Source organism: Lampetra planeri, chromosome 54, assembly GCF_965212315.1.
Source record: "Lampetra planeri chromosome 54, kcLamPlan1.2.h2, whole genome shotgun sequence".
NCBI classification, from domain to species: Eukaryota; Metazoa; Chordata; class Hyperoartia; order Petromyzontiformes; family Petromyzontidae; genus Lampetra; species Lampetra planeri.
Genome location: NC_136160.1, coordinates 4,217,834 through 4,236,303, shown reverse-complemented (window position 1 = coordinate 4,236,303; position 18,470 = coordinate 4,217,834). Strand labels below are relative to the sequence as shown.

The following is an 18,470-nucleotide window of genomic DNA, read 5'->3' as shown; positions in this document are numbered from 1 at the left end:
ATTTTATTTTATTTCTAACTACGCGACTTTACCGAAAGAACCAAAGCGTAAAGCCACAAACATCTACAAATACACAAATCTGGCGGGTTTACGGATGAGGTGTGGATATTTTTGACGATTTTAAAATCGCGATTTTTGTTTTGCTCATCGCCCCCCCGCTCCACCCCGCGGGCCCCCGTAGAGGAGGAGGAGCTGCGGTCAGGAAGTGACGTCACACCCCCAGATTGAGCAACACAGCGGCTCGCGTTACAGAAGTCGGCAGCGGTTTCTCATCATCATCATCCTCCTCATCATCATCATCGTCAAGCTCGGCACTAACAACTCCTCATCAGCCACCTCGCCATCATCGTAGTCTCCTTCACCACCACTCGTCAATAACTGGCAGTGGTCATCAGCCCCCAACCCCCCCGCCTCGTCTCGATCCCCTCGTCGCGAACCTCGCTGATTAGAACCTCGCCACCCCCCCCCCCTCATCATCTCCCCCACCCCTCCTCCTTATCCCCTCGTCTGGGGGGCTACCACCTCATCACCCGCTGGGTCGTCTCGCCACCACCAACACCACCACCACATCACCCACTGTGTCGCCTTACCACCACCACCTCACCACCTCACCACCACCACTACCTCACCACCACCAACACCTCACCAACACCATCACCCTCTGTGTCGCCTGACCAACACCACCACCTCGCCACCATGAACGTCCTCGCGAAGTTGTTCGGCTCGTCGCAGGGCTCGTCCTCGGGCCCCACGGCCCAGGAGGCGATCCACAAGTTGCGCGAGACGGAGGAGATGCTCGTAAAGAAGCAGGAGTTCCTCGAGGGAAAGGTGGACGCCGAGGTGGCGATCGCCCGGAGACACGGCACCGCCAACAAGCGCGGTGCGTATCACTCGACGATTGTCGATTTTTCTTCTTTGTTCTTTCGGTAAAGTCACGTTTCGGCCACAACGCAAGCAGCCGTCTTCAGGTGAAACCCAGGTCTGTCATTCAGACGCTGTCCACCCGACAGACCTGGTTTTCACCTGAAGACGGCTGCTTGCGTTGTGGCCGAAACGTCGTGAGAATTGTATTTTATTATGTTTTATTTTTTATTATTTTATTATTTCCCTTCTACGTGACTTTACCGAAGGAACCAAGAAGATGAATCCCTGCAGTCACGAAAGCTTTAAATCGAAAGATTGTCGATTTTGTTTGGTTCATATTCTCGGTTCTTTCGGTAAAGTGACAGTGACACAAAGTGAAGCGTTTGATGCTTCGTTTCGTGCAAGATTCACTGCCATTAAATTTACACAAGATACAATTACATACTCTGCTCAACTCTTTCGTAAATATTACAGCTTCCGTCCTAGGATGGGCAAACAAACTAGAGAATATAAGAATTATATAGGAATTATAAGTGTAATGTTATATTTATATTTGAAGCTTTTGTGACTGCAGGGATTCATTTTCTTGGTTCTTTCGGTAAAGTCACGTAGAAGAGAAATAACAAAATAATAAAAATATAAAACAATAAAAAATATTCACGACGTTTCGACCGCAACACAAGCAATCGTCATCAGGTGTGAAATCCACAGCAAGAAAATTGTTTTTTCTTCCTTCTACGTGACTGTACCGAATGAACCAAGAAGATGAATCCCTGCAGTCACGAAAGCTTTAAATCTAAATGATTTGTGTGTTTCGATTTAAAGCTTTCGCGACTGCAGGGATTCATATTCTTGGTTCTATCGGTAAAGTCACGTAGTGAAGGGAAATAATAAAATAATAAAAGCGTCGTGAGAATTTAATTGTTTTATTTTTATTATTTTATTATTTCCCTTCTACGTGACTTTACCGAAACAACCAAGAATATGATGTGTGTGTGTGTTAACACTTGTGAGAATTCGCAACAATGCCACGAGAAATGTGCCCCCCTGGGGCCTATGGAGACCACCTGGACAAGATCCCAGGCACGCGTTGGCATTGTTGGTGAACACGTGGGAGGGCACTTGGGCCAGTACACGCTTTTATATTGAACTCACTCTGTCTGTTGTCGTTGTATCCTCAAATCTTGTAACTCAATTTTAACCCACTTCTCAATGTGGTATCGACTGCAAACTTGGTATACTTACGTCATACTGATGACAATACTATATTCTATCATAAAAAAAATGTTAAAATTTTTTTTAAACATTCTTTTACACGCTTTTGATAAACTCACTCTGTCTGTTGTTGTTGTATCCTCAAATCTTGGAACTCAATTTTAACCCACTTCCCAATGTGGTATCGACTGCAAACTTGGTATACTTATGTCATACTGATGATAATACTATATTCTATCATGAAAAAAATCAAAAACATATTTTAAAAGTTTTTTACACGCTTTTGATGAACTCACTCTGTTGTCGTATCCTCAAATCTTGTAACTCAATTTTAACCCACTTCCCAATGTGGTATGGACTGCAAACGTGGTTTACTTATGCCATACAGATGACAATACTATATTTTATTATAAAAATATCAAAAACATTTTAAAACATTCTTTTACACGCTTTTATATTTAACTCACTCTGTCTGTCGTTGTTGTATCCTCAAATCTTGTAACTCAATTTTAACCCACTTCCCAATGTGGTATCGACTGCAAACTTGGTATACTTATGTCATACTGATGACAATACTATATTCTATCATGAAAAATGTATATTTTTTAAGCAATCTTCTTAAATGTTATGTTTTTGCTTGGGTCTAATTGTCCACGCTCAACTCACGTTGGCTGTAAATCACCACGGTCCCCTTACGTTATGGCAAGCATCGGGGCCACTTCTTGGAGTCGTGAAGTTCTTCCACTTCTAGTACATTTCATAAGAGCGTGTTTTTAAAAGAGTTTAAAAAAATGTTACTTATTTTGACCGCATTTTCAGGGTGCTTCAAAAATATATATATATTTAAAGAATGTGCGTGTTAACACTTGTGAGAATTCTCAACAATGTCACGAGAAATATGCCCCCCTGGGGCCTGTGGAGACCACACACGTTGACATTGATGGCGAACACGAGGGGACACTTCGACTCTTTGAAGCTATTAACGTGACATTTGTTGTCATGATACAGTGCAGTATTATCCGTTCTTTTTCTATTAAAAGCAATAGTCCCATATATATGTGAACATTTTTAAGCACCCTGTATACTACACTACTATATACTACACTAGTCGAGTCGCAAGTCATCAAATTCATGACTCGAGTCTGACTCGAGTCCAAGTCACATGACTCGAGTCCACATCTCATAGGTGGGACAAAGTCATTGTTATGCAAGTCCAAGTCGAGTCGCAAGTCATCAAATTCATGACTCGAGTCTGACTCGAGTCCAAGTCACATGACTCGAGTCCACACCTCTGCTATACACTACACTATGCACTACACTACTATACACTACACTACTATACACTACACTACTATACACTACACTACTATACACTACACTACTAACACTGCACTACTAACACTGCACTATATACTACACTATACACTACACTACTATACACTACACTACTATACACTACACTACTATACACTACACTATTATACACTACACTACTATACACTACACTACTATACACTACACTATTATACACTACACTACTATACACTACTATACACTACACTACTATACACTACACTACTATACACTACACTACTATACACTACACTACTATACACTACACTACTACATACTACACTATTGTAAACTTCACTTTACACTACACTATACACTACACTACTATACACTACACTACTATACACTACACTATTGTAAACTTCACTATACACTATACACTACACTATACACTACACTATACACTACACTATAAACTACTACATACTATACAGGGTGCTTCAAAAAAATGTTCGCACTTCTGAGAATTTGCAACAACGCCACGAGAAATGTGCCTCAGGGCTCTGAGACCACCTGGAGAAAATCCCAGGCACGCGTTGACAATGGTGGCGAGCAAGCGGAGACTTTACGAAGCTATGAACATGACATTTGTTATCATGTTACAGTGCATTATCCGTTCTTTTTACATGAAAAACGATAGTCCCATGTAAGTGTTGACATTTTTTTTAAAGTACCCTGCATTTGACTTTGCCAGGTGAAGCTGCCCCTACCCCCCCACTGAGCTTTGTGTGTTCGCGATTTTTATTCCAGAAGCGACCTGGCCATCACGAATGGTCATAATAGGTCGGCGAAAGTGGCTTCTCGTTGTCATAGCGTGGACTTTTTTTTTTGATAGCGGCGGCCAAATGCCCCCCCCCCCACCGTTCCATTCCCTGGCTACCACATTCAGATAAGCCCCTCCCCCTTAACTTGTATTTAAGATCTTGTCTCTTGGATTTTTCCTCACTTGATACAGTAAATCTGGCTGTGACGGTCCCACCTGATGACGGAGACTTGTGTTGCCTCCGAAACGTCGTGATTTGTATTAATTTCTATTTAATTTTTTTTACCTACGTGACTTTACCGAAAAAACTAAGAGTACGCGTGGTGATGTTGATTTCTAAACGTGGAGGGGAAAAACCAGAGGGCCCGGAGACAAATCCACGCAACCACAGGGAGAGACGCAAACTCCAAATATACAGCAGCAGGCGTCAGGGTCGGGATCGAACCCATGACCTCCTGTATACCAGGTGAGGTAGTTAACATCTCCTAGCCACCGTGATGATGATGAGAGAGAGACACGCAAACTCCAAATATACAGCAGCAGGCGTCAGAGTCGGGGTAGAACCCACGACCTCCTGTACACCAGGCGAGGTAGTTAACATCTCCTAGCCACCGTGATGATGATGAGAGAGAGACACGCAAACTCCAAACATACAGCAGCAGGCGTCAGGATCGGGGTAGAACCCACGACCTCCTGTACACCAGGCGAGGTAGTTAACATCTCCTAGCCACCGTGATGATGATGAGAGAGAGAGAGACACGCAAACTCCAAACATACAGCAGCAGGCGTCAGGGTCGGGATCGAACCCACGACCTCCTGCATACCAGGCAAGGTAGTTAACATCTCCTAGCCACCGTGATGATGATGAGAGAGAGAGAGACATGCAAACTCCAAACATACAGCAGCAGGCGTCAGGGTCGGGGTAGAACCCACGACCTCCTGCATACCAGGCGAGGAAGTTAACATCTCGCCACCACGACACGTGCTCACGGTGATGAGCATCTCCTAGCACGGACGCCCTGCTCGACCCGAGCCATATAGTTAGTTGCTCTGATTACTTGCGTTGCCTCTGTTACCTTTCGCCTTGTGGCGTTGTGCTCTCTGCTCTTAACACCGGCGGTGAGACGAGGCCAGGAAGGAGGCTGTCTGGTGCAGGCCTATCAGTTTCAAAGATAACGCGTGCGTTAGTATCAGAGCGTGCTTGTTTGCACGTGTTTGCGGACCTGATGCCCCTTTGGTGTTTGAACGTCTTAACGCCTCCGGGTTTATTGCCAGAAAGGCTACAAACACATTCTTACTTTTCATCATTTTCGATACTGGCTAAAAACAATGTCCCCGTAGATACTGAGACACCCTGAACATACCATGCTCCAAACCCCTAGCCGAGTAGATTTGAGAAGTTTTCGTGACTGCAGGGATCCATACTCTTTGGTTCTTTCGGTAAAGTCACCGCGTAGGTGACTTCACCTACATGACTTTACCGAAAGAACCAAAGAGTATGGACCCGAGCAGAGTGTTCGTCACTCATTTTCAGGGGGTGGCGGGGGGGGCACTTTGGCCGATAAGACATCATCAGTGTGTGCGGCTGCCCGCCACACTTCATTTGAAACCATTGGGGGGTTGACAGCAGCACGACGACGACTATGATGATAGCTAGCGCGGTATTTTTAAATCCTTTATATTAAGTTCGCTTGCTTGCTTGCTTGCGTGCTTGCGTGCTTGCTTGCTTGGTTACGACCGTGCAAATCTTTCGGTCGTTTTTTAACCCACTTCCCGTGATCCAATCGAGCTGACATTTTGCACACAGGCTCGTTGTGCGTGACAATTAATTTTCGTGAAAATTTTTTTCCAAAATTTTACACTGTTTAGGGAAATTTTTTTAAATATTTAATTACCAATTGCTTAATGCTGGCAGACAATCATCTGACCCATAGGTGGCAGCCATCTCAAGCCAGAGGACGAGAGGACTCTAGCCGCCACGCATATAAAGGATTTATAGTGAAAAACGTAGTTTTTACGGGTTAATGTTTTACTGTCTGTGTTGTCGGTGGGGTGGGGGGGGCACACTAAAGGCTACCAGGGCCCCCTCCCCCCAGTGACCGACAGGGCCTTGGCAATTGAAAGTCGAACACTGCGGCGTCGAGCACTTTACCCCCCCAGCGGCTCTCAACATGTCTGGGCCGTGGTGCCCCCCCCCCTCCACCCCACTCCAGCCCCAAGCGAGACCGCTCGTCCCACCAGCCCCTCTGCAGATCTCAGAGCCACAGCGCACGGGTGTCGATGAACACACCCCGGGTCAACGCGGTGCGAGGCATTTGTTTGATATCGCGTACTCGTAAAGTGTTTGACGTTGTGTATTAGGGTTTTAATTTTCGATTTAAAGCTTTCGTGACTGCAGGGATTCATCTTCTTGGTTCTTTCGGTAAAGTCACGTAGAATGGAATTAATGAAATATTATATTATTATTTTATTATGTTTTATTTTTATTATTTTATTATTAGGGTTTTGTGGCGATTCCGCTCCCCCCCAACCCCCCCCCCACCCCCACCGAGCATTTACCAAATGTCCAAGATTCGCTCTGACCTCTATCTCCCCAACACACGCTCGCAAAATCTCGGTCAAATCACTTCCCCGAACACTGTCCTCCGCTGTAGCTCCCAGCGTGCGTCATCGCCAACGCAAACAGCAACCCGACCACCGACAACCAGTCCCCAGCACCACAACCTCTGACCTCTCGTTAAATAATAAATGTATTTGTCCGTGTTTGGCACGCGGTGCGACGCTTGCTCGTACAAGTCGGCGTACTGGTAAATGTGTTGCGTCCGAGTGGTGAGAGGTTTTTTAAGTTTGAGGTTCTTGCCGAACGAGCGTTGGCCTCGTGAAAGAGCGGCCGCGGGGGAATCGCCGAATCACGGAGCAATCGCAAGCCACGATGCGAATAGCGACCGGAGCCAAGGCAAAAGCGCGCCGCAGGAAATTTACATCGAAAATACTGCACAGGCGTGAATGACCATTCAGGCAAATTCCCGTAACGGAAATATTTGAAAAAAGTTATTTGGACAAAGGTACACGCGGATGTAGGATCGTGATCGCACCGGAATGTAAACGGACGAGGCTACGTGCCGAGTACACCAAGAATGTCCTTCCGTCTCGAAAGGGGGGGGGGGGAGGGCGGGGGGGGGGTGATGCAGGTGAAATGTTTTGCATGATCTTCTTGGTTCTTTCGGTAAAGTCACGTAGAATGGAAATAATAAACTAATAAAAATAAAACATAATAAAATAATTCTCACGACGTTTCGGCCACAACGCAAGCAGCCGTCCTCAGGTGAAGAACAGCGTCTGTCAGAAAGACAGCGTCTGAATGAACACCACCAGGCTTGGCAGCGTATATTTAAGCTGGGTTGGAGGGGGAAGAGCGCCTTGACAAAGGAATTTGCATATCAAGAGTAAAGTTAAGAGTAAAGTTAAAGCGAGCCGCTGACCCCCCGAACATCCCGGTGGGTCGTCAGTGTACATCGTCGTACTCAAAATGTAACGCGTGGGAGGCTTTCGCGACCAACGTTATCCACAATAGAGGTTTTTGGGTGAGATCGGCTAAATATAAAGGGTGGCGTGAAAACCCGCCGCCACCACCACCCGACACAGCCAATTAGTGAGGTTTTGTCACGTGAACTGAACGTGGCGAATTCGTTACTAAACCCACGACAACATTTACAATCTGAGTACGGTGACGTTTGGCCGGTAATTACAGCCAGCCTCGTCAAGCGAAGCGTCACGGTACTCGAAGTGTAAATTGTTGCGGTGGGTTTACTCTCCAACACACCGGTGGGTTTACACTCCAACACACCGGTGGGCTTACTCTCCAACACACCGGTGGGTTTACACTCCAACACACCGGTGGGCTTACTCTCCAACACACCGGTGGGTTTACTCTCCAACACACCGGTGGGCTTACTCTCCAACACACCGGTGGGCTTACTCTCCAACACACCGGTGGGTTTACTCTCCAACACACCGGTGGGCTTACTCTCCAACACACCGGTGGGCTTACTCTCCAACACACCGGTGGGCTTACTCTCCAACACACCGGTGGGTTTACTCTCCAACACACCGGTGGGTTTACTCTCCAACACACCGGTGGGTTTACACTCCAACACACCGGTGGGTTTACTCTCCAACACACCGGTGGGTTTACACTCCAACACACCGGTGGGTTTACACTCCAACACACCGGTGGGTTTACTCTCCAACACACCGGTGGGCTTACTCTCCAACACACCGGTGGGCTTACTCTCCAACACACCGGTGGGTTTACTCTCCAACACACCGGTGGGCTTACTCTCCAACACACCGGTGGGCTTACTCTCCAACACACCGGTGGGCTTACTCTCCAACACACCGGTGGGTTTACTCTCCAACACACCGGTGGGTTTACTCTCCAACACACCGGTGGGCTTACTCTCCAACACACCGGTGGGCTTACTCTCCAACACACCGGTGGGTTTACACTCCAACACACCGGTGGGTTTACACTCCAACACACCGGTGGGTTTACTCTCCAACACACCGGTGGGTTTACTCTCCAACACACCGGTGGGTTTACACTCCAACACACCGGTGGGTTTACACTCCAACACACCGGTGGGTTTACTCTCCAACACACCGGTGGGTTTACTCTCCAACACACCGGTGGGTTTACTCTCCAACACACCGGTGGGTTTACACTCCAACACACCGGTGGGTTTACACTCCAACACACCGGTGGGTTTACTCTCCAACACACCGGTGGGTTTACTCTCCAACACACCGGTGGGTTTACACTCCAACACACCGGTGGGTTTACTCTCCAACACACCGGTGGGTTTACACTCCAACACACCGGTGGGTTTACACTCCAACACACCGGTGGGTTTACTCTCCAACACACCGGTGGGTTTACTCTCCAACACACCGGTGGGTTTACACTCCAACACACCGATGGGTTTACTCTCCAACACACCGGTGGGTTTACTCTCCAACACACCGGTGGGTTTACTCTCCAACACACCGGTGGGTTTACTCTCCAACACACCGGTGGGTTTACTCTCCAACACACCGGTGGGTTTACTCTCCAACACACCGGTGGGTTTACACTCCAACACACCGGTGGGTTTACTCTCCAACACACCGGTGGGTTTACTCTCCAACACACCGGTGGGTTTACTCTCCAACACACCGGTGGGTTTACTCTCCAACACACCGGTGGGTTTACACTCCAACACACCGGTGGGTTTACACTCCAACACACCGGTGGGTTTACACTCCAACACACCGGTGGGTTTACTCTCCAACACACCGGTGGGTTTACTCTCCAACACACCGGTGGGTTTACTCTCCAACACACCGGTGGGTTTACTCTCCAACACACCGATGGGTTTACTCTCCAACACACCGGTGGGTTTACTCTCCAACACACCGGTGGGTTTACTCTCCAACACACCGGTGGGTTTACTCTCCAACACACCGGTGGGTTTACTCTCCAACACACCGGTGGGCTTACTCTCCTACACACCGGTGGGTTTACTCTCCAACACACCGGTGGGTTTACTCTCCAACACACCGGTGGGCTTACTCTCCAACACACCGGTGGGTTTACTCTCCAACACACCGGTGGGTTTACTCTCCAACACACCGGTGGGTTTTCTCTCCAACACACCGGTGGGTTTACTCTCCAACACACCGGTGGGCTTACTCTCCAACACACCGGTGGGTTTACTCTCCAACACACCGGTGGGCTTACTCTCCAACACACCGGTGGGTTTTCTCTCCAACACACCGGTGGGTTTACTCTCCAACACACCGGTGGGCTTACTCTCCAACACACCGGTGGGTTTACTCTCCAACACACCGGTGGGTTTACTCTCCAACACACCGGTGTGCTGATGTAGTCACGAATTTCCATGTTCTGTTTACGTGACAAACCTTACTAATTGGCTGTTCTGGGTGGTGGCGGCGGGTTTGACGACGCGTTTATATTCACGCGATCTCATACAAACCCCCCCTCTATTGTGGTGTCTATCTCGCTGAAGCACAACCACCACGAGTTCTAGGTTCCTGTGGAATTGCGACATCGCAACTTCCCCCTCCGAGCTTGCCCGCTTGTTTGCCCGGCGAAGCAGGGTCCCCCCCCCACCCACCCCCCCGGCACCTTTGAATGCTTTCGGAAATTTCCACAATTTCAAATCGTGTTTGCTTGCAAAGCCCTCGCTGGACAATGGGCCTCCCCCTCAACCTGCCCTGCCAACACTGCTGCAGACCTCAACGCAAACACCGCCGCCACCTGCGCCGAAGCCAATGGACGCTAACGCCAATAGAAACGCGAGCACCGGCAACAAACACTGACACCACATTCTACCGGCGGCAACAAAAACCTAATGCCGACACACCGGCACCAAGCACAAACCGAGGACGAATAGTACTTCGCCGTACCCGCTACGGTGTGTACCCGCTGCGGTGTGTACCCGCTGCGGTGTGTACCCGCTGCGGTTTGTACCCGCTGCGGTGTGTACCCGCTGCGGTGTGTACCCGCTGCGGTGTGTACCCGCTGCGGTTTGTACCCGCTGCGGTGTGTACCCGCTGCGTTGTGTACCCGCTGCGGTGTGTACCCGCTGCGGTGTGTACCCGCTGCGTTGTGTACCCGCTGCGGTGTGTACCCGCTGCGGTGTGTACCCGCTGCGGTGTGTACCCCCGCCGTCCTCGTGTGATCACCACCGGGGCGATGCAGGCGTTGTTTATGCTGCCCCGAGGAGTGAGTCACGCGCGGAGCCACTGGCTGCGACATCTTGGCTGCGAAGCTGCCACGGAATTCTAATTTTACTTTGCCGACAGCCTTGCCCGGCTTATTGCCGGCTCCAGCTAGCCGGGGTCCGGCTAGCCGGGGTTTTGCTGCGCTGCAATCCACGGGCGTTAGCAGCCACGCACGGCTACAGGGTTAGACTGGCGGTTCTCAACCCATGGGGTTTACAGGCTGGGGTGGGCGGGTGCTGACATCGGCATGGATGCCGTGCGGGAGACATTGCCAATGGTAGCGCCATGCTGGTGTGGACGTGGGACCTCTCTGGTTATGCCTTCATAACCTGGGGCGGGGGGGGGGGCGCGGGTCTTAATTTTGGGTTGATAATTGTTTTTTTACCCTTTTATCTGGCAACAAAAGTGACACCTTTTTTACAAGGAGTCATGTTTGCATTGACCACAATACCTGCAGTCGTAATGCAAACAAAACCACTGGGTTAGCTGAACATTAAGACACTCTGACCGTGCCCCCTCACCGTGCCCCCTCTGCTCCCCCCCCACCACCACCGCTCCGGTTTAGCCGCCCTGTCGGCGCTGAAGCGCAAGAAGCGCTACGAGAAGCAGCTGGCGCAGATCGACGGCACGCTGTCCACCATCGAGTTCCAGCGCGAGGCGCTCGAGAACGCCAACACCAACACCGAGGTGCTCAAGACGATGGGCTTCGCCGCCAAGGCCATGAAGAAGGCCCACCAGGACATGTGAGACCACACGACCCACACCGCCCACACCGCCTGTCTTGCAGCCAGCGTCACGGCACAAAGCGCACTGCTGTGTCGCATGCATTCCCAGTGTCACACTTGTATGTGTGTGTAGAGAAGTTCCGACGGACGTACTCGTAGACGCAGGTAAGTTATGGGCTTCCGCCAGGGTTTATTAGTGCTGTTACAATATTACACAGCAGGATACACAACTCCCAGGGGCTAGGGGGGGTCCTACTCTGAGTCCGGGTCCCTGCCGGCTAGCTCCGGTCTCTCTCTCGTGTCGGATCGTGGACTCTGCCGACTCCACCGACACACACACAGACACACACCCAGACACACAGACAGACACACACACAAACACACACAGTCACACACAGCAACACAGACACACACACAGACACACACACAGACACGCACCTCTACGGCTACCACCGGCTTCTCCCCAGACTCACCACTCGATCTCTCTCTCTATCCCTGGTTCCCTCTTCACCCTGCTTACTCTACCCGTTCCCACAGTGACCCCGCTCACATCACGGGTTCTCCTTTAAGTAGCCTAGGAGACGTGACGTCATCGCACTGAACGGCACGCCTGACGTCACGTCCCCATTTTACTCCTCTACATATGCATGCGTGTTGAACTCGTTTCGTACGTAGCCAAGTGCGCGAATCGGAGGTGCGAGGGAAGGACAAAAAAGCCGAACGCAAAAAGCGGTTCTAAAGGAATTCGTTTGTATTCTGGATGAATTAAAAGTGCCGTAGCTCCCCCTAATATCGGAAGAGCGTTCCAGACGGCCGCAGACGCGCAGCTGAAAGCGTGCGATGCGGTCACCGTCTTTGTTCGATGGCTCGACCTAAGCCGCTGCGGACTTCGCGTGATGGTTTCTTGCTTCTTGATGAGATCGGCAAGTTGTTGCGGTTCATTTGTGGCAAACATCGCCGGTGTAACTGCCAGCGTCAAACGCTCGCCTTCAGTGGCGGTCGCCTAACCACGTGGGTTTTCGCAGACACGCAGAACGCGCGCGTTTATTTCTCTTCGGTTTCAATATTTCGGCTGGATGTAAAAATCCCTCGCGATCGAAAGTATTGTTTGCAAAGGGCGTGAGTGCGTGTATGTGCGTGCATGTGCGTGCATGTGTATGCGTGCATGCGTGTGCGCATGTGTGTGGGTGCACGTGCGTGTGTGTGTGCGTGCATGCGTGCGTGTGTGCACGTGTGTGTGTGGTGTGTGTGTGTGTATGCGTGTGCTTCCCCTGGGTTGGGTCACTCTTCATTGAGTGTCTCTCCTCACCAACTCGTGCCGCCGCCGCCGCCGTGGGCACCGTCACTGCCCAAGATGCAGCAGCAGCAGCATCAGTAGTAGCATCAGCAGTAGCATCAGCAGCAGCAGCGGCAGCATCGGCGCGTGCCAACGTAGTGGTCCCTTGCCATTCAGCATTGGTACAAATTGACAGAACTCGGCACGTTCATCAATAACGCTGCGGCCTGAAAAGGGAAAAATAAGTAACGGGCGACGTTTTGGGCAACGGCCCTTCTTCACGGCACGTGATATCACTCAAGAGGTCCATTGCCCGAAACGTCGACGATTGTACATTTTTCCTGTTAAGGCCGCAGAGTTTTACTGACGTACGTGTCGAATCGTTGCCGCTACCAATGCAGCCGCAGCATCGCCTTTTGGCGTCATCTGGTCCAACACCATGTGAGACTAGGCTCTAAGAAAAGCTGTCTCGGGTGTGGACCAATCAACTTCAAGGACAGCGCATACATTATCAGAGTTGTGTCTTTTGTTTGCATTATGACTGCAGGTATTGTGGTCAATGCAAACATGACTCCTTGTAAAAAAGGTGTCAGTTTTGTTGCCAGATAAAAGGGTGAAAAAACAATTATTATAATTTGTTTCATCGAGAAAATGGTGCCTGGATCGGTGTCACGCATGGCACAATCGCCGCGGTTTATCCGCCCCCGAGTTGTTGTGAGCTTGTGACGCCAACGCCGCCGCCTCTTCTCCCGTCTCTGGGCAGGGACATCGACAAGGTGGACGACCTCATGGCCGACATCACGGACCAGCAGGACCTGGCGCAGGAAATCTCCGACGCCATCTCCAAACCCATGGGCATGAGCGATGACTACGACGAGGTGTGACCCCCCCCCCCTGCCCCCCGACCCGTCCCTCGCCCCCTCGTCGCAGCTTGGATCTCTCACCGTGAATTCCTTCGTTAGTTGCCTGCGTTGTTCACTCTTCATCCACGATGGAGGGGGTTTTGTTGGGTTTCGATCGCCTGAATATAAAAACGTGTGCGTCGTTAAACCGCGCCACCACCCGACGCAGCCAAATTCGTGAGGTTTGTCACGTGCACAGAACGCACCGTCGCCTTGACGAGGCCGTCGCCTGATGATGCCGCTTGTAATTGCCGACGAAACGTCACGGCACTCGAATTGCAACGGTTGCGCGTTTAACTCTCCAACGCGCATCCGGTGTGTTGAACTCGTAACTAATAGTCGCGTTTTGTTCACGTGACAAACCTCGCTCGTTTAGCTGCGTCCGGTTGTGGCGGTCTAATTCAAATATCGGTCGCGAAAGCCTACTCCGCGTTAAACTTAATTCTTCATCGTTAAGCCCCCCCCCCCCATTAGCTTTCCACCGTTAGCCGTTCGCCATCGAGAGCCCTTCACCGTTATCCCCGCGTCGTCTCGTCTCCCCCGTGGCTAACCCGGCGTGGTCGCGGCGCGTGCGCCAGGACGAGCTGATGGCCGAGCTGGAGGAGATGGAGCAGGAGGAGCTCGACAAGGAGCTGCTCACCGTGGGGGACGACGAGCTGCCCAGCGTGCCCAGCCAGTCGCTGCCCGGTGTGTACCGCGTCGGCACAACCTCCAATCACCGCCTCGATCACCGCCTCAATCACCACCACCGCCGTGCATGAGCGTGTTCGGTTAGCCGAACCCTCGTGTTTACCTTGCCGGCACAACCTTCAATACCACCTCGATCAGCACCTCAATCACCACCTCAATCACACCACCTCAATCAGCACCTCAATCACCGCCTCAATCACACCACCTCAATCAGCACCTCAATCACCACCTCAATCACCGCCTCAGTCAGCACCTCAATCACCGCCTCAATCACCACCTCAATCACCGCCTCAATCACCGCCTCAATCACCACCTCAATCACCGCCTCAGTCACCACCTCAATCACCGCCTCAATCACGGCCTCAATCACCACCTCAATCACCGCCTCAACCACCTCCTCAACCACCACCTCAATCACCACCTCAATCACCACCTCAACCACCACCTCAACCACCTCCTCAACCACCACCTCAAATACCACCTCAACCACCACCTCAATCACCACCTCAACCACCACCTCAATCACCACCTCAACCACCACCTCAATCACCGCCTCAATCTCCACCTCAATCACCGCCTCAATCACCGCCTCAATCACCGCCTCAACCACCGCCTCAATCTCCACCTCAATCACCACCTCAATCACCGCGTCAATCACCACCTCAATCACCGCCTCAATCACCACCTCAATCACCGCCTCAATCACCACCTCAATCACCGCCTCAACCACCGCCTCAATCACCGCCTCAACCACCGCCTCAATCACCGCCTCAATCACCGCCTCAATCACCACCTCAATCACCGCCTCAATCTCCACCTCAATCACCACCTCAATCACCGCCTCAATCACCGCCTCAACCACCGCCTCAACCACCGCCTCAACCACCGCCTCAACCACCGCCTCAATCACAACCTCAACCACCACCTCAACCACCACCTCAACCACCACCTCAACCACCACCTCAACCACCACCTCAACCACCACCTCAATCACCACCTCAATCACCACCTCAACCACCACCTCAATCACCGCCACGCACGCACGGACGGCCACTCCCCGGTGTGCACCGCATCGGCACAACCTCCAAACGCACCCAGCCAGCCGCTGCCCGGCACGCGCCACACCGATAACCGCGCTGGCACCGCCGTGTAACCACACCGTCACCCTAACCACCAGTGCCACACACCCGACGCATGTATACAAACACACAACATCAACCAAACACCACGCGAAATTGCGCGCACACACAAACCATTCATCATCTAGACACCAAGCGTGCCTCCCGACTCCTGCCCATGCCACCCATACCCCTGCCCGTGCCCCCCCCCCCTGACCCCACCCCCCCTGATCCCACCCCCCCTGACCCCCCACCTCTGACCCCACCTCCCGTGTCGTGCAGCTGCGGGGAAGAAGGTGGTGGTGGCGGAAGACGAAGATCTGAAGGAGCTGGAAAACTGGGCCTCCTAAAGCACACAGTCGCCCTTCATCGTGGGCGGTGGCGGTGGGCGCACGGTGGTGGTGGTGGGGGGGTTGTGGAGTTGGGTATGGGAGCTCACAAGGCCTTCCCTTGTCACCAGTACCCAGCGACCACACCCCGCAGTCTACGCGTGCTGAGAAGACACTGTAAAACCACAATTAATGCATCTATACATGTGTGTGTGTGTCTGAGAGTTAATAGCCAGACTGTCGTCATCGTCGTCGTCGTCGTCGGTGTTTGCTTGAGCGATTGCGCCAATTTATAATAAGTTCAGTTGCCGGAGGGGGGGGGTGGGGGGGGGGGCTAGGGAGGGGGGGGGGGCTTCCCCGGTGACGCCGCCCTACTCGCCGTGGTGGATCGGTGCCACAGAGCCGCGGCAAATCAAAACTTCGTAACGCCATCGTCCTGTACATTTTTACTGTGAAGAGCCGTTTTCAACGTTGAAGACAACGCTATTCAAATCAATCCGCTTGCGAGTGATGCACAGTGCGGGACTGCACGGGGGAGGGGGGGGGGGTTAGGGGTGGGGGTTAGGGGTGGGGTTAGGGGGGGGGGTTAGGGGGGAGGGGTTGGGGGGGGGACGTTGGCAAGAGACTACTAAGGGGACGCGACGGTGCGTCGATTCGTAATCGAGCGGTCTCGATTCCTGCGAGATTTGTCGAGCCTGGGCTTGTCCCCATTTGTCTTGATTCATCGGTGGCGCTGCCAATAGCTCGCTTCTGTTCCTCGACTAACCAGATAGCAAGTTGGGGGTGGGGGGGGGGGAAGTATCACCTCTGTTCCCAGGTGTGCCACTGGACGGGAGGTCGGGTGGTGTGGCTTGAGGGAGGGCGGGAAGCGAGATCGGCTTCCGATTCTATAGGGGTCGATTAAATGTGGTCGATTAAATTGTATTTTAGTCGATTTAACTGAGGCAATCGTCGCAGCTGGAGATGAACGCGTGTGTTAGAATGGACGTTCTGCGGTTTGTGTGTGCAAGTGGGTCACGTGACCAGCCTCCCCCCCCCGCGCTAAATATTTCACGATACAAATATAGAAATACTATTATATTGAGTTGAATAATAAATCATAACAACACTACTCAGGAAAGCCTCCACAGCATTTTTTTTACAAGGTCGGGGAGGGGTGGCGGCTGCTGCTCCAGTAGGGGGGGGGGGGTGGGGGGGAGTTTGGCTTCGCGTGAGAGGAGGAAACCGGAGGAATCTGGAGGAATTTGGAGGAATCCGGAGGAATCTTGGGGAAACCGGAAGAAACCGGAAGAAACCGGAGGAATCCGGAAGAATCTGGAGGAATCCGGAGGAATCTGGAGGAACCCGCAAGAAACGGGAGGAATCTGGAGGAATCTTGGGGAAACCGGAGGAAACCGGAAGATACCGGAGGAAACCGGAGGAATTGGGAAGAAACCGGAGGAATCGGGAGGAAAGCCCCGGTGGTGGTGGTCACCCATCCCACGTGCTCTGTCACGCTCGCGCCTGCTTGGCGTCCGAGCACGGACGAGATTGTGTTCGTTCAGGTTCGATTCGAGTGGCGTCCTGGGGAAATGTGATAACGGCACAGAGGTCGGCTTTTTGTCGAGACGGTTTTTTTTTTCGTGGATGGGGGAAAAATGTAAATTATTTAGTTGTATGACCTAATGTGGGGGAGACGATACAAATAAAAGCTACGAAAGAAGTGGATTGCAAAGTTCCCCGACGCAGCAAGACGTGGGTTTAAATTTTCGTCCGTGTGCGCGTGTGCGGATCAACTTTTTACACGACTCTAAAAAGTCAAGACTTATCTGGGAATCACAATCTATTGAAGCCCTTGGGCGTGTGAGGGTGTGGTGGTGGTGGTGGGTTGGGGGGTGTTTTAAACCTTGCACCTTCTCGCGTTCGTCTTTGCACGCAAAATAATGGTGGGGGGGGGGGGTGATGTTGGTGGGTGCGGGGTGGGGCAGGCGAGGAAGTGGCGATTACAGCTTTTTATTATCGCGACTCGCGTGCAAACTCTCCAAAGATAAAGATCGCCCGTATAGCCTGCAGAGACTTGTGGGGGCAAGTGCCGTTAGCGAGTAGCGCGTACGAACGGCCCCGCACTCGACCAGGGGGGGGTGGGTTGGCCGGCACTGCGCCCGGCCGCCTTTGTCTCCCCAGTGGCGATGTTTACACCGCGCACCAGGTACTCATTTGAGGCTGAGTCGACCTAGGGTAGGCCCAGGTACCGGTTCAAATATTCGCTGCTTATTGGTCGCGAGCGGTAATCGAACTCGGGTCGGTAGGTTTCGTGGTGCTGCGCGTTAACCATTACACTTGCACACAGCCCAATTCCTCTCTTCACAAAGACCCCCCGTATAGCCTTGACAGACTGCTGGGGCAAGTGCTATTAGCGAGCACCTATGAAGGCCGGCACGGCACACGAGGGGGTTGGGTGGCCAGCACC

General features: G+C 51.8%; 1 protein-coding gene across 1 annotated transcript; it reads left to right on the top strand.

Moving 5' to 3' along the window:
- The first annotated feature begins 259 nt into the window (after positions 1–259).
- On the top strand, positions 260–16,252 carry LOC144735087 (charged multivesicular body protein 4b-like). Its single transcript, XM_078617494.1, has 5 exons — positions 260–880; positions 11,547–11,724; positions 13,746–13,860; positions 14,463–14,571; positions 15,975–16,252. Exons 1-5 carry the CDS (start codon positions 697–699, stop codon positions 16,040–16,042), a joined length of 654 nt encoding a protein of 217 aa, XP_078473620.1. The 5' UTR covers positions 260–696; the 3' UTR covers positions 16,043–16,252.
- Positions 16,253–18,470: the final 2,218 nt, after the last annotated feature.

Coding starts and splice junctions, on each gene's coding strand:
- LOC144735087 (XM_078617494.1), top strand. CDS start 697: ATGAACGTCCTCGCGAAGTTGTTCGGCTCGTCGCAGGGCTCGTCCTCG. Junction 13,861..14,462: donor TGAGCGATGACTACGACGAG/GTGTGACCCCCC, acceptor CGCGTGCGCCAG/GACGAGCTGATGGCCGAGCT. Junction 14,572..15,974: donor GCCCAGCCAGTCGCTGCCCG/GTGTGTACCGCG, acceptor CGTGTCGTGCAG/CTGCGGGGAAGAAGGTGGTG.